General features: G+C 50.5%; 1 protein-coding gene across 2 annotated transcripts; it reads right to left on the bottom strand.

Moving 5' to 3' along the window:
- Positions 1-3014: 3014 nt before the first annotated feature.
- IKBKG (inhibitor of nuclear factor kappa B kinase regulatory subunit gamma) lies at positions 3015-22230 on the bottom strand. 2 transcript variants are annotated; one of them, XM_045845401.1, is made up of 10 exons: positions 21915-22230; positions 18481-18682; positions 13944-14155; positions 13048-13163; positions 10249-10401; positions 9290-9386; positions 8068-8211; positions 7645-7787; positions 7362-7423; positions 3015-7117 (listed from the first exon to the last, which is right to left on the bottom strand). In XM_045845401.1, the coding sequence occupies exons 2-10, from the start codon at positions 18665-18667 to the stop codon at positions 6981-6983; spliced, it is 1251 nt and encodes a 416-aa protein (XP_045701357.1). In that variant the 5' UTR covers positions 18668-18682; positions 21915-22230; the 3' UTR covers positions 3015-6980. The 2 variants fall into 2 exon arrangements, with proteins under 2 accessions (XP_045701357.1, XP_045701356.1); XM_045845400.1 differs by having other exon boundaries at positions 13048-13166; positions 21915-22216.
- Between the last annotated feature and the right edge of the window lie 51 nt (positions 22231-22281).

Genomic DNA, 22281 nt, shown 5'->3' with positions numbered 1-22281 from the left:
AGAACTCTCCGCTGGCTGCACTGCACCCAGACTCCTCCATATAGGACAACTCCCCACTGTCCCCATTGTATCTCAAGCAATGTGCGCCTACCCACCACTTCTCCCCCATCTGTTAGAGAAGGGTGAGGGAGATCCAGGGCTGTCCAGGAGCGTTCCGGGCCCAAGAAAGAGAGTAGACAAGAGCAGGGTGAGAGATCGTGGGCTGGTTAAGGACAACACGTGTCTGGGACTATTCTGTGCCAGGCAGGCACTACTCCAGGAGTTGGGCATATGGCAGGGGTAATGGGTAACGCAGCAGCGGGGAGGGGAGGAGGGTTGCAATTTTAAATAGTGGGGCCAGGAAATCCTCTCTGCAGGGGTGGCATTTGAGGACCTGAAGTCGGGAAGTGAGTCAGGTGGAAACCCAGGGGAAGAGAGTCCCCAGACAGGTCAGAGCCAGTGCAAAGGCTCTGAGGCAGCACAAGGGCCAGGTAGTTTAGAAAGCGAGAAGAGGCCAGTGTGGCTGAATCAGAATGAGCAAGGGAAAGAGTGGGAGTGCTTAAAACCAGAGAGGAAAGCAGGCCAGATCACATCGGGAGTTTTAGGTCTTCGGCTTTGTGCCTGAGTAAGGGTCCCCTCTGCCGATTTTCTTGAACAGAAGAAGGAAGTGACCTGACTTGTTTCACAGCAACCCAGCAGCATCAGCCACCCATCTGTCAGGCTACGCAAGTAGACTGATTCTGGGCTTTGCAGGAGACGGAGGGAGAGCCGACTGTAGATCAAGAGCATCAGGCAGACAGGACCCTGGGGATGTGCAGAGGACCCCTGGGTTACTCAGGAGAATGCTGATCAGAACACGTGTGTGAGGAAACTACCCTAGGCCTGAGAAAGGGCCTCCAGAAAGGATTCAAGGTGCCTGTGCTCACTGCTCAAGCTGGAGCTCTGTGAACATCTGTCCCCACTGGCCACAACAGAAGGCTCCCTCTTCTGCAGACGTGAGGGAGGGGCCGAGGCGCTCAGAAGGGTGATCCTGGATGCATGAGGACTTACTAGAGCCATTTTACCTTTTGTTTTCCGATTGCTCTGTATGACCGTTGTTTCTTTTCCCTCGTGTTTCTGTCTGTTGTTTGAGTGTAGCGGTTCTCGATGGGATTCTTTTCCCCATCTCCCCTTGTTTGCCAGCTTCGTGTCTCGGCTCTGGATTTTTGTTTTGTGGCTACCATTAGATCTGTATAAAGTGTCCCCTGGACACAATAGTCCCCTTTCTCCTCCTTGCTTCTTCTCTTCCTTTGCCTGGACCAGGTGAGCCCTTTCCCCCTCCTCTTGTATGCTTCCGTTATCACAAAGGATCCCTTTTCACATTGTGCACCCATTACCATGTGCAGTAGTTATAGTTAATTTTCACATCTTTTGCCCTTTAACCACTCTGTTATAATTCAGTGTCTGATACCCTGTTCTGAGGTAACGTTGCGATTTCCTGCGTCCGACTGCCATCTTACTCACAGTTCTGTGTATTTTGTCTGTTTGTTGTAGGTGCAAGAGCTCCTTTCCACATGTCTTTCACTGCAGGGCTGGTATAACAAATTCCCACAGCTTTTGTTTGTCTGGGAATGCCTTCATTTCGTTTTCATACCTAAAGGGTAACTTTGCTGGTTTCTCTCTTTCAATATTTGGAATATACCATTCCATTCTTTCCAGCCTTGTAGGGTTTCTACTGAAAACTCTTGACGATGACCTGAAGGTGTTTCCCTGGTAGGTTACTGTCTTTTCTCCCTGACTGCCTTGAGAACTCTTTCCGGGTCATTAACTTCTGACAGTTTTCATACAATGTGCCTTGGGGGAGGTCCTTCTGTGTTGAGATATGTAGGCATTCCGTTAGCCTCTTGTATTTGAACGTCCAGCTCCTTCCACAGGTTTGGGAAGTTCTCACTGATTATCCCCTTGAATAGACTCTCTGTTCCCCTGTCCCCCTGCATCCCTCTGGGAAACCCATTCTCCTGATGTTGCTCTTTCCTATGCAGTCAGATAGTTCTCATAGAATTCATTCCTACTTTTAAAATGTTAGTTCTCTTTCCTCTTCCCCCTACCCCCTGAAACATTTCTAGATTTCTGCCTTCAAGCTCGCTAATAATTCTCCCTTCCATGTGGTCTGCTATATTTTCAGTGCTTTCTAATGCTGTTTCCGATATGCTTCATCCCATTTGTTGAGTTCCTCAGCTCCATAATTTGTTTGGTTCTCCCTGACAGTTTCAAGCGCTTTGGAGATGCACCCCTTTAGTTTAAGTCTGTTTCTGAGCTCACAGATGTGCCTTTCTGAGTTTTCTCGATCTCATCGAGTTACTTCATAACTGCGATCTTGAATTCTCTGTCATTTCCATGACAGTCTTCATGACTGAGTTTGCTGTCCGGAGACGTTTTATTCTTTTTGCGCTGCCATGTTACCTTGCTTATCTCTTTTTTTTATTTTATTGATTATACTATTACAGCTGTCCCATTTTTTTCTTTCTTTTATTCCCCTCCACCCTACAGCACCCTTCCCACCAGCATTCCTCCCCCTTAGTACATGTCCATGGGTCATACATATAAGTCATTTGGCCCATCTCCTAAGTCATTTGGCCTATCCCCTAAGTCATTTGGCCTATCCCCTGGCTGGTGTGGCTCAGAGGATTGAGTGCTGGACTGTGAACCAAAAGGTCAACGGTTCGATTCCCAGTCAGGGCACATGCCTGGGTTGCAGGCCAGATCCCCAGTAGGCGGTATGCAAGAGGCAACCACACATTGATAGTTCTCTCCCTTTCTTCCTCCCCCTCTCTCTAAATGAGAATAAGTACAATCTTTTTAAAAATGAAAATAGAAGTAAAAGTGATTAACTGAACATTGTGCTAGGAAAATATAACTTTTTCAAGAAATAAAAAAAACCTTAGTAGGACTAAATTGAATTTCAAGGAAATTGAATCAGTGGTTTAAAATCTACCATCACCTACATGAAATCCATTAGGTCTAAACAATTTTATCAAGCAAAGAGCAGACATTCCTAATGTTATACAAACTTTTATGTAGAAAAATTATGAGTGCTGCCATAGCTTACTTAATGAAGCATCATATAATTTCATACATAAATACTGATTTGTATGCATAAGAGAAAGGGCCTTTTTTCTTTTGGAAAGTTCAATGACAGTACCATTTTCCCACCCACATGGTAGCAGGGTGTGCCTCTGCAGCCTGTACTTTTTTATTGGGGTCACACCTTATACATAACTTTGTCTATTGGTTTTTTCACACCAACATGCTACATATTGTGTTCCATTATCACAAGATGCTCACAACACTGGCTGTGCAGGTGCATGTGGTTGACATACAGCTTGTTTTTTTTCTGTGGTTTTTGGTGGCTACAAATGATGGTTCAATGAGCTCCTCTACAGTGCCAAAGTCACTGTGTGTACCTGACTCTTACAGTTAAACAGGTTAAGGACACTTCCTGAGTGCTTGTTCCATCCTGCCACATAGGAGGTATAGCATCACAGGCCTGTCCCCTGCACCTTGCCAGCGGAGCACCAGAAGTCTTTATTTGCTGCACTTTAAAATTGCTTTTTGTTTTAGTTGGAGTCTGTGTTGTTTTAGTTACTAGCTCAAGAGAAGTGCTTTTTATTGTGCTTATTTTACTGGCCACCTGGATTTCTCTCGAGCATCAAGCAGCTGGTAACACAGACGGCGTGTGTGAACAACAGGGAACAACACAGGTTCCAGCAGGATGTGCTTTCAGCTGTGCATTTCTACCCCCTAGACTCAGCCTGGAAAATCATACGGCCATGGCTAATAACTCAGGCAGGCTACTTGCCTCACAGGAAGCATCCCACCACTTGTTCCAGAAACCCAACCTAAGTCAAGTCAGAAAGGAAGTAGAATCCCTCTTTTCTGGGCAAATAGCCTGGTTTAAAATCTTTGGTATGGAGCCCTGACTGGTGTGGCTTGGTTGATTGAGTGTCATGCAGCTAAGTGAAAGGCCGTTTGGTTCCCAGTCAGGGGGTACGCCTCGGTTGCTGGTCCGATCCCAGTTGGAGGGTGTGTAGAAGGCAACTGATTGATGTTTCTCTCACACATTGATGTTTCTCTCCCTCTCTTTAAAAATAAATAAATCAAATCTTCTTAAAAATGTCTGGTGTGGAGTATAGAGTTGGCCCAACAGAAGGAAAGAGACAAAAGACAAGGTTCCAAAGAGCAGCATCTCCCAGCCACTGCCCAGTGCCATGTGTGGGCCCGACTCAGGTGGTCCAGGGACTAGGAGGGAAACTGTAAGATTCTCAGCTGCTACTGCAGCTGTGTGGCCCATACGGGTACCACCCCGTCAGAACCTGAGGAAAGTTCCCAGGAAGAGAATGTTCACCTGTCTCACTGTTCCTGTATCTCATCTTCTTTCTTTCAACCACCTTCCAGAAGAGGGAGCTGGTAAGAGAAGGGCTCCTATGTGCCTTTGTTCACCCTGTTAGAAGCATGAAGCCCACCCCGAGAGCCAGCCAGCAGCCGCTACTCAGGGCACAGGTGGTTTAACAGCTCCATCACATTGCAGCTTACCCCCTTCTCCGCCCACATCCGCTGGCTCCAGTAGCAGTGACCAGCTGGAGACGAGATGTCCTAAGAAACAACAGTCCCCACGCCTACAAGGGCCTGCCCTGCACCAAACTCCAGCTTTCCTTGCCATAAAGCACCATGTGCTTTTGCAGCTCAGTGGCCACCATCAGCCTGGGGAACGTGCCGTCTAACACAGCTGCGGGTCCTAAAGACACCTGCCTGCAACTGCACTTGTCCTAATCTGTGGACTCCAAAAGATGCCCCATACTGGGTTGAATGGTGACCCCCTAAAGTATGCACACATCCTGACTCCCAGAACTTGTAAATGTGACCTTATCTGGAAAAACAAATTTATGGATATATCCACAAACTTATTTGTGGATATAATGAAGGTAAGGATCTTGAGGTGAGATCCTCCCTGATGGCAGAGGTGAGTCCTAAATCCAATGACTTGTGTCCTCGTAAGAGACAGAAGAGAAGACATGGTCAGCCTAGGAGAAGAGGCCATGTAACCATGGAGGCAGAGAGTGCAGTGACACATCTACCAGCCAAAGAACACCAAGGGCTGCCACCAGAAGCTGGCAGGGTAGCCTGGAACTGATTCTTCAGAAGCAACCAACCCCGCCCACAACTGGATTTCAGACTTCTGGCCTCCAAAACTGGTAAAAAATGAATTCCTGGTGTTTTAAGCCACTGAGTTTGTGGTCATTTTTCACAGCAGCCATGGGAAACTAATACATCCTCAAAAACCTAAAAGTGCTCTTGAGAAAACTGAGGTATTAGGATTGAAATGTAGCACCCATGGGTGGAGAACCAGGCTGCATCTTTAATTTTTTCCCAAAGCACAATCTGCATTTAGACACCTGGGCTTCAGGAAACGGGAGTCAGTCCCAGCCCCGGAGAGACCAAGAAACCTCCTAGTCCAGGCTTGTTTTCAGAAGGAGCCGCTGGCCATCTTCCAGCATGAGACTTAAGTCCTACTTCTAGTCAGCCCTCTCACTGCCAAACAGCAGACAACCCTGTGAGAAGGCTCAGGGATGGATTAGCAACATCCCATTCCTACACAGGGGAGCTTGCAGGAAGGCAGGATCGAGGGCCAGGGCACCAAGGAGTAAATGATATGTATTCTTCCTCCATTTCCACTGTCCTTTTTTTTTTTTTTACAGTGTTACAGGGTAAATGCCTATGGCTTTGACATCCTAGGAAATATTCAGAATCTTACAAAACAACAAGCAAGAGTCCTCTGGTATTTGTAATCTGCCAGTGATTGCCAAGTGGCTTTCATTTGCAAAGCCAGGGCGTATAGGACTGATGCAAGGAACAGAGTCCCAAACTTCTAGAATGTGATGAAACGTGGCCACTGCCACTCAGGCCAGAGGGCAATGCTCTCAGGGAGAACAACAGCATGCTTCAGTGCTGGGAAAAGGAAAGGTAAAGTGTACTTGTGAAGAGCATCCCCCATCAGACCAAGAGGTGGCTGCAACTCCAAACCCAAAGCAGTGGAGTAAAGGCGGATAAACGTGACTACACAAAGATGACAAACTTCAAAACATGCTAGTGCAAAGTCACAGTAGGGAAAGGTCATCGCAGCTTCCATCACACAGAAAAGCTGATCCCATTAATGACCAAAGAGCTCCTACAAACCAGGGAACAAATGCTAACGGCCTAATAACAAAATGGGCAAAAAACACAAACAAGCCATTCATGCCAGAATTGAAAAAGAACCCTGAAGCTCTGAAAGATGCTCAAGCTCACTCTTAATAGAGAACTATACACCTGGTGGATGACAAAAGCCCACAGCTTGATACCCCTCACTGGGGCAAGGCTATGGGGAATGAAGGGAGAGCAGGAAACCACACTGGGGGGCACCAGCACCACTGACCCCATTCGCAGATGCTCAGTGTGGCCGCTTGCTTCTAAGAATCCAACCCAAAGACACACATGATTGATGCACATGGGTTTTCACTGCGGTGTTTTTTATGGCAATAAAATGACTGACAACCCAAACGCCATGGTGCAGCCTCCCAGCGGAAGAGCACACAGCCCTCGAGTGCACCGGCACCACCATGTGCTGGGCCTGGGCCAAAAGGAGGGCCCCCTGCCATCTCAAGCTGTGAAGCAGTTCTGAGAGCCCCAGCCTTGATTCTTGACTTCCCCAGTTGAGGTGGAAGAAGAGGGAGCCCTGGAGGCAAGTGGTTCAAGCAGACAGAACGAACAGAAAGAGCAGCATATCGGGCCTAGCTGGGATGCTGTGTACCCTAAGAAGAGACCAACCAGCAGATGGGGGAGGTGAAGCAGAACTCCCTGCAGCTAGCTCTTGGGGCTCAAAGAAGTGGCCCGCCGTCTGTCACCTAACCTGTAAGTCAGGACTAGGCAGGCAGGAGAAGAAAGCACAAACTGCACTGTCCTGGGCTGGTCATCGGTGGGCGGCCCTACTGAATGCACTCCATGACATGTATCTGCAGGGTGTCGATATCAGGAGCCTGATACTGGCACTTGGGACAACAGAAGTCAGGTGGATCCTCTGGGGGGCTTCTCCTCGGGGGGGGCAAGGGAAAGGACTGGTGAGCTGTGGAAAGAGAACAGGCACTGGTTATAGCACAAACTGCAGGGAGGGGAGGAGAGAGAAAGTACTGAGACTTAATGGGACCATCAGATCCAACTACCAGGGTCACCACCACCTTCCCTTTAGCAACTCCCCTGGGTGGGGGGTACCAATAAGGAAGGGCAGCCAACACAAACACCCACCGCCTAGGCTCCATGCGCTGCCAGCACCTTGCCCTCCCGTACCCCTCCTCCTGCAGCTCACTCACCTGGGGCAGGGGCCAAGGGGGGCTGGGAGACCTCTACGTGCCGCTTCCTCATATCTTCAATCCTTTGAGAAGAGAAAGCATCCAATCAGTAAATGCAAGCCAAGCTCCAAATGGCACACAAAGCTGACAGGAGGACAAGGGTGATAGGCGGGGAGAGAAAGGGCCAGCTCACCCCACCTGGACAAGCCAGAAGCACTCAGTCTCTCGCACTTACTACTGAAGCCCCGACAGCACCCATCCTCCTTTGCACAAACTGCTCTGAGGCACGTGTTCCAAGGCCTACCTGGCAGACTCCTGACAGCTGGCCTTCAACCTGCTATACTCCCGCTGTAGCTGCTCCAGCTGCTCCTGCAGGAGCTCCTTCTTCTCAGCCAGCTTCTCCCGCGCCTGCCTCTCAGCCTGGAAATCCGCCTTGTAGATATCCGCCTGGCAAAGCCGAGACAGGGCCATGACCACCCCCCCAACAGACATTCATTGGACACTCCGTGCTGGGCACCAGGGGGCAAAGCAGAGCCCACTCCCACCTCCCACAGCCCATGGCACAGACAGAGTCACCCCAAGTATACTGAGAGGTCAAGGACCAGTGCAAGGGGCTTGAAGAGCTTCCGAGAAGCCACTGCAAAATGACACCAGAGGCATGCCAGGTCCCAGCACCAGTGGGCCTGGTCTACTCGGCCACATGCAAACCACATAGCAGAGCCCTCACCTGGGCCTTCAGCACCGGAACGGTCTCCATCACAATCTTGTGCTGCTCAGCCTCTTCTTTCAGCTTGTCAATCACTTCCTGTTTTGCCACCAGGGCCTCCTCGGCCTGCTGGAGCTGCTGCCTGAGATCTTCCAGCTGCATTCCCTAGGGATAGGCGAGGGGAGCTGACAAAGCTGGAGCTGGCCCAGGGCTGCAGTCATGCCAGCCCCAGGCTGGCTGCTACTTCAGATGAGAAAAACCAAAAGAAAAAAAAATCGGACCCAGCTGGCCCACCAACCACAGATGTCAGTGTGTGTAGGGCACAGGAAAGGTGGAGGCTTAAGAGGGGACTTCTGAGGTTATCTGGCACAACCTCCCACCCAGGCTGACATTCCCTTCCCAGAATCCCCAGCTGACAGCCCTCCTCCAACCCTTCAGAGGACAGGGGCCACACTCCCTCCTGAGGCCATCCACTCCACACTGACCTGGTCTAAAAACTAACACTCCACCACATGCCCACTGAGCCAAAACCCATCATCGGTCCTCCCATTCTGCCACCTAGTCAAGGGCCTGCCGTTTCCTCACAAACACACTCACACACAGACACGACAGTCAGGCACACACACAGGTGCAGTCAGACACAGTACAAATACATGCGCACACAAACAGCTGCACACACAGACACACGTGCAGATAGATACCTGCATAGATGCACTCCCACAGACACACAGATGCACGCGCACATACCACCCAGCCTTCCCTCTGAAGATCAAACAGCCAGTTTTGTAATTAACTCTTCCTATATAACCAGTTTCAGGCTGTACCCTTCAAAGCCTCCTCTGGGTATGTTCGTATTTCACAAGCTCCTTCTTAAATTGTGATTGCTAGAAACTGAACCCAGTATAGGCCTAATAAGGACGAACTACAAAAGGGTTCCCAGTTGACTTTAACACTGGAGTGGAAGCATTCCCGAGGAAATCCAAGCCAGGAGCCAAGTGGTGATGGGTAGCTAAAGGACCCAGCACGGCCCAGCACAGGCAGCTAGCAGCACAGCCCACGTGTTCCCATTGCCCCATGGCTGGCCCTAAGCCATCACACTTCAGCCTTGACCAAACTCTAGGACAAGTCGAGTATCCCTCCCGAAAGCCAATTATCTGCAAATCTGGGAGAGCAGGCCCCATGGAAGAGGAACTAAGGTCAGTTCGGTCCTAGGTAGTCCCAGGGATGTCCCTGCCATACTCACTCGGTTGCGTTCACTGTTCACCATGCTGTTCTTGATGTGGTTGTCATAGTCTTGGAAGAGCTGGTGATAGGCTACCTGTAGCTGGGCCAGCTTCCGCCTAAGAAAAAGGAGTTTTTGCTGGAGAAACCACCTTGTCTTGGTCCAGCCATAGCTTCTCCTACTTCCAACTACACCCTCTTTCTTCCCTCCACAAATCCAAATGGGGCTCCCAGGGCACATTTGTGCCCTAAAGGCCATCAGCCCTGAGGCATGCTTGGCTAAATAGTTAATATCATTTTCCTTAAAACAAGTATTTGTTAGAGTATAAAAAGAAATGTTTATAATAAAATGGTAGGGCCCCAGCAGGAGCAAGGGTGCTTGCAGCACCCCTGCTGTGCTGAGGACTGCCAGCACAGCAGGGGTGCATACTGTCCTGCATACTTTAAAAAAGTCAACTTCAGCCCTGGCTGGTGTGGCTCTGTGGATTGAGCGCCAGCCCGTGAACCAAAAGGTTGCTGGTTCGATTCCCAGTCAGGGCACATGCCTGGGTTGTGAGCCAAGTTCCCATTTGAGGGTGAGCGAGAGAGGCAATGAATGTGTCTCTCCCTCTCCCTCCCTTCACCTGTCTCTAAAAATAAATAAAAAAAATAAAATCTTTAAAAGAAAAAAGTCAACTTCAAGAAAAACATAGGCAGGCAGGACTATTCTAGATTAAAGGATACTCAAAAGGTATGCCAGCAAAAAGAATGAAGGATCCTGGACCAGATGCTGTTAACACATGAGCCAAATGGTGGAGTGTGAATAGGGACTGGAAAATGGAGAATGTTATCGTATCAAAGATGAAATCATTTGGGTGTGATAACGGTAAGGCACCAAACCCAGCCCTCAGCCACAGAGTCCCTAGAAGGGCTTCCCCAAAAGCCAGAAAGCCACCAACGGCTGTCTGGTCTCCATCCCTCCCATATTGAATGCCCACTCACTTCTCCTCTGAGGCAGCCTGGCGCTCCATGCGCAGGGCAGCCTCCATACTCTGGTTCTGCATGCGCAGCTGATCCACCTGCACGCTGTGCTGCTGCTGCAGTGCCTCCCGCTCGCTCTCCAGCTGCCGGGCCTGCTCGCTGGCTGCCCGGGCCCTGGCATGGAGGAACAAGTAGGTCACGGTAGGGCCCCAGCAGGAGCAAGGGTGCTTGCAGCACCCCTGCTGTGCTGAGGACTGCCAGCAGAAGGAAGCTGGGAGACAGTGAACTAGAAGCTCTGCAGTCTTCGGGGAGAGGACAGGCACTGGGAGCAGGGCACAGGGAGGAGTCAGAGTTCAGAATATCCTGTCAATGCTGAGCCAGCACAGCATGAGAAGGGCAGGCACTGTCACTGGACACAGGGACAACTGCAGGGCACCAGGTTAGCGGCAACACATTTGTATCAATGCAGGGCCTGGCCAACAACCAGATGCAGGTGGCAAGGAGACCTGGGGCTCAAATTCAGATTTATGACATCCATGTGAAAGCCCCTTCAAAGGTAAAGGAGGTAATCCCAGAAGAAGATATGATGGGACCAGGGCAGAGGAGCCCCTCAAAACTACCCATTAGGCTCAATAGGTGGGTGCTGGGGGCCCTGGCCAGAGCAATCTCAGTGGAAGGGTCAGGTGCGATTGGGAGGAGAGGAAGTAGAGGCAGCCAGCAAAAACAGGCCTTTCTAGAAGGTCAGGAGAGGGGTAAGGTAAGAAATGAGGTGGGGCTGCTAGAGGGAGAGGCAGGGTCAGTGCACTCAAGCAACGCTTCCCCCCCTCCTAGTTGCTGTTCTAGCAGCGGCAAGGAGGTGGCCGGCCCACCTCCGTGGCTCATTTGGAGATCCAAACACCCACACCTGTAAGAACAGCCTCCCATCTGCCTGCCTGAGATGCAATAGCCTTGGCAGGGAATTCCTCTTTCCTTCTACACTCCCACTGTAACAGCTCATCTTTTCTCCCCTGGGTCCCCCCATAGCCCCCAGTCTTCTGATCCAGGCCTCATATGCCCCATGCCCCCCAGTCTCCCACCTCCACACTCATATTTCCTAAACCTCCAGTTCCAGGTTCCAGTCATGTTATCCCACTACCCTGAGGCCTTCCACAGTCCCCACAGCAAGGCGATGGTAGATGGTTCTGGGTGGGAGGAGGTTACTGGGGGTTGTCACTGGTCTGGTTTTCTACATCTGTCCAAATATGTTGAACCCACATTTCCCTCTGTGATCGGATAAAACTAGGTGCAGCTGCCATCATCACCAGATGGAATGCTGCCTGCCAGGGGCCCTGAAGACGGGGGAGGATCGTTCCAACGTGACAGTCCAAAGACTCATAGGGCAGGCATGTGTGCGAAGTTCAAGGCTGTGGAAACAGCCACATCAAATGATCTGAGAGATACAAGCAAGGTATTGTGTCCTGAGCAGTCCAGCTCAGCGTTTATACGCTCAGCTACATCAGGGAGGGGCAGGAACAGAGGCTGCCCAAGAGCCTATAGCTGCCAGAGTAAATGCCCCTGTGGGGTGCTTAACTGACCCAAGTCAGCTGTGAAACTGCACTGACAGCCTAAATCCTCAGCAGCTTCTATAACGTGCACAGAAAAAAGACAGGCAAGAAAAGCCGCAAACTCTCCTCAAAACAACACGTGACTTTAGAAACACAGAGGTACAGAAGAGTATATAGGAGAAAGCAGCAGAATGCCATGAGCAAGAAACAGTGAGACTGAGCCTTTCCTCACGGCCTGATTTCCAGATGGAAGCATCTTCACACTGTCTTCCATATCACTCTGATGATGGGTGGGGAAAACTCCTGACTGCTCCTCAATCCTCTTTCAGGAAAGTGCCCCTGACACACCTAATGCACCCTGATCCCCTACTGCACTGGGGAAGCTGGGGCCACCCCTGTCAGCAGGACATCCTCCTGCAGGGCAGCAGCTGGATGGCATGGGAACCACAGAAACAGCTGTGCCCGCTGACGCAATGGCTTCACTTGCGGGAACCCCCCTTTGCAGAAAAGAACAACTGGGAGGCTTGAGGTGACCAGCTTCAGAAGGGCCACTTGCAACACTGGCCCTCAGGTGGCAGGCACATGGGCAGTGAGCCGGTGCACGTCCCCTGGGTCGACGTGACAATTTCCCTACTGATAATGGTGGTCCCTGCACCTGGACTATTTGCACAATAGGGTGGTTTACGTGGAGCACCTGCTCTCCTTTGGGAGTGGGGCATTTGGTATGGCACAGGGGGCCCACGTGACCAGCCCCCAATAAAACCTGGGGCGCTGGGTCTCAGGTGGGTTGATTCCCTGGGTCTGCAGTGACACATTTTTCACTGTTGAAGAGGGAGAGTATCTGGCAGGCCCCTCATGGGATTGAGGGAGAGAGGAAGCCTGAGGTCTGGGGTTCTCCACCCCTGACCTGTGTCCTCTGTCCTCGAGGGTCCTGAGGGTGCCCTTCCCGGTAATAAATCTCAGCCATGAAGGCACTGGGAGTGCTTCCAGAGACTCTGTGGATCTCAGGTATGCCCCTGTGCCCCCACAAATGCCACATAAGGAAATAGTTCAAACTCCAGCAAAAAGTCAGAGAGCCCAGAAGTGCTGCTGGGATCCAGGCCCCAGATACTCGGTTCACAGCTTGGCTACATACCTGCCCCAGTGCCCCACGCACTCACTCATCAAGTCCTCCAGGCTGTCCTCCCACAGAGGAACCCCTGGAGGCTCCCAAACTGCCTCATTGTTCTCAAGCACCCTGCCAGTGGCCTCCCTGGTGGGCTCCCTCCCCACTCACCTGCCCTCCAGAGCCTGCCGATCCTTGGTGGCAGCCTCCAAGCGACTCTGGCTCTCCTGGAGCTCCCCCAGCAAGGATGTCACCTGGGCTTTCACCGAGGCCTTGTCCTCGGCCATCTGCTACATGAAAAAAAAAAGCCACTTCCTGTCAGCTGCCCACTCCAGGGGACCCCAAACCCTAGGGCAGCCTGCGAGCACTAATATGTGTCACCTTGAAGGCTTCTCCCCTGCCCTTGGCGCCCCTGCTCACTTCACCTCTCACTTCCAGGAGTCTGCTGACCCCAGCAAGGTGACTGAGACAGTGGAGAGGGGTTGGTCCCCTAAGGCCACATTCCCAAGCCCCTCTTCATCTCTATAGACAGGGAATGATGAGACCCAGGGACACCAGAGCGCAGAGGGACCTCAAGTCTCATAAGGCTGATGACCAGGTCGTGAGGGCAGAGCCCCACAGGAGTCTCTCAGCCTCTCTGAGACTTTGTGTCAAGGGAGGCAAGACACAAAGACAGCAACAAAAGTACATGCTCCCTTCCACAGGCCCAGGGTCACTAAAAGGTAAGATGGACTGTCACTGTTTCCAGAAGACCTCCACCAGCAACAAAATTCAAGAGCTGTCCAAACTCTCCACCATCTGGCCCCCCTCATCACACTGTCTGAACCCAGGTCCTCTGTGGCCTCAGGCTGCTGCAGCCCAGGGTTGAAACTCAGTCGTCCCCTCCCCGACCGCTCCACAGTAATCCCTCTGTAGTAACCACCACTCCTGAGGTTGTTCTGGGAGACCTCTCTAGAAACGATGACATCTCTGTGGGTTTTCAGAATGCATATGGCTGGTGACACAGGTGGCCAGGGCCCCTAGCTCTCCCACACCTGGGAAAGGGCCTACTCTGTCCCCTTGGCTACCTGTTGGCATCTCTTTAGGTGCTCCACCTCCTGCAGGGCCTGCTCCCTCTGCCTCTTCAGGTCAAGCTTCTCCAGATTCAGTCTCTCCACCAGTTTCCTGGCCTCCTGGAATTTCTGTATGAGGAACTCCTTCTCCTCCCTCTGGCTGCCTTGAAAACGCTGCAGCTCCTCACAGCATTCTCTCAGCATCTGGTTACTCTGCCGGATGGCATCTGGTAGCAGAGGAAATGGCAGAGGGGAGGTAAGGCCTGGCCACTGGCCTGCCAGCCTCTCCCTGGGCCTGTCATGGCGCCTTCCCCATAATACCATGCTGCCTCTCACACGGAGAGATGGCTTCAAAACACTTTCATTTTATGAAACACTTTCAAAGTCAATTATGCTAATGATATGCCCCTAGATTTCTCCAACAAAATACTGAACATATTGGCTTCACTCAGAAGTGTGTCCCAAATGTCACTTTATTTGTAAGTGATTCCTGGAACTCATTTGTATTCTGGTGGTAGTCACAGGCATGCCTGCCCTAGGGTGCACAGTCGGTCACTGTCTTTGGGATCGGTAGGTCCTGACCCACCTGCACACTCAGGGGATGACCACTAGGGCAAACTTCCCTGTGACCCTGCTGGCTGCAGCCTGGGAGGGCCAGAGGGCTTGAAGTGGACCAGTTACTCACCTCTCTGAGACTCACCGTCCTCATCTGCAGATTCAGCGGGGACAATTGTACCCATCTCACAGGATGAGGAGGGTTAAATGAAAGAGCAGACGAAGTACCTGGTGCACAACACAAATCTAAGAAACAACCAGTCCCGCTCTCACCAGGCTGAAGGATGGGCATTTGTAAATGCCACACACTCAACAGAGGCCATGGAAAGGAGACTCACACACCCGGGGGACACCCCAAGCAGCAGCAGACCATCAGGGGTGACAAAACTAATCAGTGATGTGCAAAGGTTCTAGCAACTACAGAGCTATAGAAAATGGGGGCAGGCAGTAGCTTCGTGTCACCCACCCTCTGGCCAAAACCCTTGACTACCTAACTAGCTCCTGCTGATGGAATATTTCTTTCACTGGAACTTCAGGGGCTTCTGAGCCTGGCTCCAAAGCTACCTTCTGCACTCTACTGTCCCTGTGTGACTCGTCCCCTGCAGAAACTCAAAGCCCTCCTGCCCCAGGTACACTATTCCCCCACCAACCTCCACCTGTTATAGGCCTGCCCAGCCCCTGTCCAAGGCTCAGCTCAGGTACAATTTCTTTTTCCATTGAGGTAAAATGCACAGAACATCAAAGTCATTGTTTTAACTATTGGGATTATTTTTAAAAAAGAAGAAGGGAAAAAACTCATGAACACGGACAACAGTGTGGGGATTGCCAGAGAGAGGGAAGTGGGAGGGTAGAGGAGGGTATAGGGGGGATAAATGGCGATGGAGGGAGACTTGACTTGGGGTGATGAACACACAGTACAGTGTACACATGATGTTTTACGGAATTGGGCACCTGAAAGCTGTATAATTTTGTTAACCAGTATCACTCAAATAAATTCAATAACAAGGGGAAAAGTCTATTTTAAAGTATAGCTGACCCTTGACCAACATGGGTTTGAACTGCTCAGGCCCACTTATATCTGGAATTTTTTCAATAAACATAAAGTAGGCCCTCAGTATCCCTGGGTTTCGCATCTGAAGATTCAACCAATCTCAGACTGAAATGGTGTTTTTCATCCATGGCTGGGAAAACGTGGATGTGCAGGGCCTACTGTATGCAGTAGTCTCCACCTTTTTACTTTATTTTGTTTAAGATTTTTGTTTAATGTTTAGAGAGAGGGGAAAGGAGGGAGAAAGAGAGGGAGAGAAACATCAATGTGTGGTTGCCTCTCACACACCCCCAACGGGGGACCTGGCCTGCAACCAGGCTTGTGTCCTGACTGGGAATTGAACCAGCAACCTTTTAGATTGTAGGCCAGTGCTCAATCCACTGAGACACACCAGCCAGGGCCTCCGCCTTTTTATATAAGGGAATTGAGCATTCATAGATTTTAGCATGGGGTTGGGGAAGAGTCCTGGACCCAACCTCTTGTGGGTACTGAGAGAGCACTACAGTTAAGTTTTCGGTGAATCAAGTTATATGAAGATATTCAACTGTGTGGGGGTCAGTGCCCCTGATTCCCATGTTGTTAAAGGGTAAACTATATACAGTCATTCAACGGTTTTAATGTACTCACAAAGCTGTGAACCCATCACGTCTAACTAGTTCCAGAACATCTGCCTTACCCCTAAAACAAACCCCATACCTACCAGCAGTCACTTCCCCAGTGTCCCCAGCCCCTGGCAACCACTCATCTGTTTCTTTGGACTCACCTCTCCTGGACATGTCACATAAATGGACTCTGACACTAGGTACATGCAAGTTCTTCCATACAGTTTCCCCCAACACATTCCAATCAAAGTCTATGTCCTGCCTTCTGCCCCCTCCTCCACAGACACAATCATGAACATCAAGGGGGAGAGACACCTTCAAGACCTCAGGGGTTTGGCCCAGGGCCTGACACACAGCACCTATTTAGCAGAAACCCATGTAGCCAACCCACTGCACAAGGGTGGGTCAGGTAGCACAGATGAAAGCCATGCAGCCACAAGGCCTCCACCTGCCACTGGAGCCTAAGCTCCCTGTGAGGGAACCAGAGGTGCCACAGTCCTTGCACTGGGGGCTTACCACACTCTCACTCGAGTCCCCCTTGCCCGAGTGTTCTCCTGAGGGCAAGCAGAGGACATGCACATAGCTGTGGAGGATGAGCTGTCTTCCCACCCCCAACCTGGCTGTCAACTCCATGTGGCCCCAACACAGCAAGACAGTTGACAACCTCTGGGGACACTGTTGGTGATCATAACTGGAGGGGTGCTACTAGTAACTAGTGGGTGGACGTCAGAGACGCTGCTCAATACCCTGCAATGCCCAGATATCACTGGACGTCTGAGCGCTGAGGTGGAGAACTCAGCCCTAAAGGCAGGCGGGTCTTGTTGGCTCTCTGTGCTCCAAACAGAGCTGTCTCCAAAGCAGGCCAGGCGTCCAGGAGACCAACCAGCCTCTTGGGGGCAAGCTGACTGCGCTGGACCCCTTCCATCCTGGAAGGAAACACAATTAATTTCTCTTGACAGGAAAAAGAGATATATTCCAGGCACGGGTTTGGTGCTCTGACTGCAGGGCCTCAGCTAGATCAGCCTCTGAGGCTGACAGAGCATATGACTTGTCAGCACAGGGCACCACATAACATCCCATCACACCAGGGGACACACTATCCAGCAAAAGAGGTGGAGTAGTGGCCTTATGACTACGACCTCCACTGGTTGTGTCACATGCCAACTCACCAGTCCACCACAATAGTAGACAGCTGACTGAAGACAATGGAGACACTGGACTGAAGGCAATTTATACAAGCATGAGGCGCCACCCTCCAGGACATGGTGTACGTAGGGGCTGTGACCTTTACAAGCCCTAAGTTCCCAGCATGAACCAAGGGATAAAGCAAAAGGGGCTGCATACCCCATCACTGCCCATGGCCCACCTGGGAGTCTGTGCGTTCCTCCCTACAGCTCTGAGCTCGGCAGGTTAGACGGTCCCCACAGCAGAAACACAAGAGTCTCTTTGAATTAGAAGCTAGGGGTGCCCCCTGGGCACCTAGGGCTACTCATAAGTACTAAAGGAGTGGCAGGCCAGATTTGGAACCCCAAGGGCATGACCATGAGGAGGGGCCCACTGTCACACGGGAGAGGGAGGGCATGTACAGCACCCAAGGACAGCCACATCACCTGAGGGGCACAGTACCACAGCCACTGGGACCTGGAAAAGCTGCTCCTGATCCAGGTGAGGACAGTGAGTGAGTGGGGGCTGTGATGGAGACAGGGATGGGATGGCCAGGAAGAAACTCGACTACTAGCTGCTGGCTAGGAAGGGGCTGCTGAAAGAAGCCCCTTTAACTGAGGGCTCTTCACAAAGCTGCTAGGCACCTGGCCCAGGGTTGGGAGCCAAAGACTCCTCCCTTTCTCAAATCAGCCCACAAGCCCTTCCTAGGCAGGCCACTCCCCCTCTTAGGAGACCCAAACCATGTCGAGCTCCTTCCCAGGATAGTTAGCCCTTAATGACTAATCAGTATGGAACTATAAAGGCCTGGCCATGTTGGCCCAACTTGGGGCACTTCAGAAGGGTCATTCCAGCTCCCTGTAGGGTCAGCCTGCACCGCAGCCCAGCTCTCCCTCTGTCCACCCATTTCTTTCCTGTCCTTCCCTTCTATTCCCCAGTTTTGGTCCTCAAAGCACTAAGAGCACAAGAAACTTCCTGCACATTATTCTCCATCTGACAATATGCTTCCAGGGAACCCCACCTAAAACAAAGGAGGGTGGCTGAGCTTAAATCACTAGCTGGCTCTGAGATGCGCCCGTCCCCCAGACCCAGTAAACACAGAGGCACAGGTGAGTAGAGTAAGCCTTCCCCCCAGCACAACTGGGTGCCCTGACTTTTTACTCCACACCCCCTCTGTCCTCCTCACCTCGGAGCTCTTGATTCTCTTCCAGATAGTGCTGGAAGGTCTCGGGAGCACCCTGCTCTGAAGGCAGGTGGAGCATGGCCGACTTCCCCAGAGAAGATTCTTCACCCAGCACGTCCTGGTCCCCGGCCGGGCCACTGCTGGGCTGCACCATCTCACAGAGCTGGCTCTTCCAGGGGGGCCTGATCATCCAACAAGTCAAGGTCTGGAAGGAAAAGGCAGTGCAGGTGTCACACGAGACCTGTGCAGAACTCTTACCCTGCAGGACAAGGAGCGCAGTCTGTGCAGCGGTTTTGGGGGCCACACTTTAAGCAGAATGCCGAGCACTTCGGCAAGTGTAATAGGGTGTTAAATGGGCTTTCTGGTCTAAAAGGTGACACATGCTCCCATTCCAAAGGGAGGTGCATGCCCATATGTAGGACTTAGAAAGGCCATGGCTCAGCATTGGTTATAACTCTGTCTAGCGCCTGTTCTGGGCTATAAGTTGAAATGAAGAATTTCACCAAAGGGAAGAAATCAGCAAGAGGATGACTTTTGGAAGGAGGTGTCTGTGTGGTGGGAATCCTACCCCCTACACACATCTCCAAGCAGGAGTGAAGGCTGTTGGCCCCTCACCTAGTGGAGTGGGTTGAATGACTGCCACCAAGATATGTCCATGTCCTGACCCTCAGAACCTGTGGGCATGACCTTATTTGGAAGAAGGGTCTTTGCAGATGTAATTAAGTGAAGAATCTTGAGAGATCATCCTGGACTAGGGTGGTCCCTAAATCCAGTGACAGGTGTCCTTATAAGAGATAAAACAGAAGACGCTGACGCAGAGAAAAAGCCATGTGAAGGTGGAGGCAGAGCCTGAAGTGGTGTGGCTACAATCCAAGGAATGCCTGGAGACACTAGAAGCTGGAAGAAGCAGGAAAGATCCTCCCCTACAGCCTCAGGAGGGAGAAGGGCCCTGCCGATACTTGATTTCATACTTCTGGCCTTCAGAATTGGAAAAGAATAAATTTCTGTTGTTTTAAGCCACTCGGTTTATGGTCACATTTTACAGCAGCCCTAGGAAATTAATACACTTAGTAAGAGGGGCTTCAAGGAAACTGATCAGAATCTGGTAAGTGTTCCCTGGAACTAAGGGGGCCAATGGGGACATCTGGCATCAGACATGTGCTGAGGAATCCCAAAGTGGGAGCTGGGCTCACAGCCTGAGACAGTGAAGCAGAGAGATGCGCTGAGCTGTTCCCATTCTCTTGTGAACTAAAGCAGAGGTAGGCCATGTGTGATAGAACCCACCTGGAGCCCTTTCAAATCCTGCCAAGACTGACCACCTGGAGTAACAGGCCAATCTCAAATCTCCAGGCCTGAGCAGACGGGCTTTAACACCAGATAAACTTGAACATTTGACTATTCCACTGAGCACCCCACTAACCCATCAGCAGTATCTGACCAACCTCTGATCCTTCCCTAAACTTCCAGAACAGCTCACTTTCCTGGTTTTCCCTCTACCTCACTGGCTGCTCCAGTTCAGTCTCTCTCACTGAATCCTTCTTCTTAATCCATCCCTTCACGTTGAGGTGCCCCAGGGCTATGTTCTGGGATCTCTTCTCCTGTATATCTACTGCCACTCCAGTATTAATTCCATCCAGCAACACAGCTTTAACCCCCACCTTAATGTTTATGATGCCCCAAATCAGACCTCTTTCCTGACTTCCAGACTCACATATCAAACTCAACATGTCCACTTGGAATCTAGTAGTCCTCCCAAAATGAACCTCTCTAAAAATGCACTCCTGACAGTTCCCAAAAGCCAGTTCCCTACAGCCTTCCTTATCAGTTGATGGCAAATCCACTCTCCAGTTATCAGGACAAATAAATTAGAGTCCTTCTTGATCCTGTTTCTCACAGCTCACATCTAATCCATCAGGAAATGCTATCAAAATGTGTCCCTGAATCTACTTGATGACACTAAGCAATTAATGTTAATTATCTTGGATGTGATAGTGGTATTGTGGTTATGTTTTTTCAAAGTCCTTTCTTGGAGACGCATACTGAAATATTGATAGATGGTGTCTAAAATTCACTTCAAGATAATGGGGAAACTCCTAGGTGTATACCCAAAAGAAAACACATCTATACACAAATGCTCACAGCAGCATTACATAACAGCCAAAGAGTGGAAACAACCCAAATGTCTATCAACTGATGAGTAAACAAAATCTAGTACAGTCACATGCTACAACATGGACAAATCCTGCAAAGTGTATGCTAAGAAAAAGAAACGACTCACAGAAGACTACATATTGTATGACTGCATTATATGAAAAGTACAGAATAAGCAAATACATAAAGACAGAAAGATTAGTGGATGCTTAGAGGTAGGGGAGATGGAGTGATGGGGGTGCTATCCAAAGGGTACAGGGTTTCTTTTTGGAGTAATAAAAACGTTCAGGAATTACTGGTGATGGTTGTAGAACTCTGTCAATACACTAAAAACAGTGAACTGTACACTTTAAATGGGTGAATGTTGTCGTGTGAATTATATCTCAATAAAGCAATTATTGAAAATAACAGAAGATTGCAAAGGGTATAAATTAAACAAAATTAGCCATGAGTTGATAACTGTTGAAGCTGGGATGTGGGTACTTGGGATTTACAATACCGTTCTTCCTACTTTTGTATATTTTTGAAACATTTCATAAGGAAACACTCAAAGCACCATTGTCTCTCACTTGGATTATTGCTGCAATAACCTTCTAACAGGTCACCCTGTTCCTAACCTTAATCACTACATCTGGCCAGAAAAATCAGCCTAAAAAGTCATTCCAATCATGCCCTTCCTCTAATCAGACCTACCATGGCTCCTCATTGCCCTTCGTGTAAAAGCCAAAGTCCCAAGGGCCTACAAGATCCTGTACCATCTGATCCCCCATTGCTTCCTCTCCAAGTACCTCACTCACTCTGCTCCAGCTATAGTGGCCTTCTTACTGTTCTTTGAACATGCCAGAATGGCCCATTCATCCTCTAGTCACACAAACGGTATGAGGTCAAGTAGACATTAATCGTTTTTGCAAAGTGAACAAATGGAGGCACCTGAAATAAGATAGCTGCCAAACTGTAGTGGAGTCTTTTTAAACAATTTTAACAACTTCAAATGCAGCCAAGTTTGATGAACAGAAAAAGTCTCCGAACTAGAATCATGCAAGAACTAGGGGTGTGGTCAAACTCCGCGGCAGCAGAGGAGGGACAGGTGGAAGCAGTCCCACTAGCCACCAAAGTAACTTGGGTCCTGCATTGGCACCGCCTGGGCCGGGGCTCTAGAAGCGAGAGGTAGAAAAACACGGGGCCCAACTGGAGTAGGAAGCCTGGATGTCCGGGGGAACCTAGGAGGCGGCGGAACGCCCACCAATGGTACCCTGTCTTCCTGTCTTCAGGAAAGAGGACCACACCTGTCAGCAGAATCCGTCCGACGTGAGATGGGCCGGAGCAGCGGGCCCCGAGCGATCCTCGGGCGCCGTCACTCCAAGAAAGTCCCGATTCCGTAGTAGCTCTGCCCTTCTCCCGTGGCTAAAATTCCAACTTCCGGCTTCCGGTGTCGTACTGCGGGACCCGGAGGTAAAACACACAAGCCCCGCCCTAACCCAGAAATCCAGCAAGAAGTGTGAAGGTGGTTGTTTTAGAAAGAAGCCCGAGCCCGTAAGCATCGGCCTGCCCACAGGACGCTCCCCAGTGATATCCACCACCCGCTACTTTTCCTGGTGTCAAACGTACACTTCCCCTAGTCTCTCGGGTAGCGGCGACCGGCCTACGGTTGCT

The sequence above is a fragment of the Phyllostomus hastatus genome, unplaced genomic scaffold (genome assembly GCF_019186645.2).
Source record: "Phyllostomus hastatus isolate PE091 unplaced genomic scaffold, TTU_PhHast_1.1 phas_contig_471, whole genome shotgun sequence".
NCBI lineage: Eukaryota > Metazoa > Chordata > Mammalia > Chiroptera > Phyllostomidae > Phyllostomus > Phyllostomus hastatus.
Note: the sequence above shows the minus strand (reverse complement) of the source record. Positions and strands in the feature narration are given on the sequence as shown.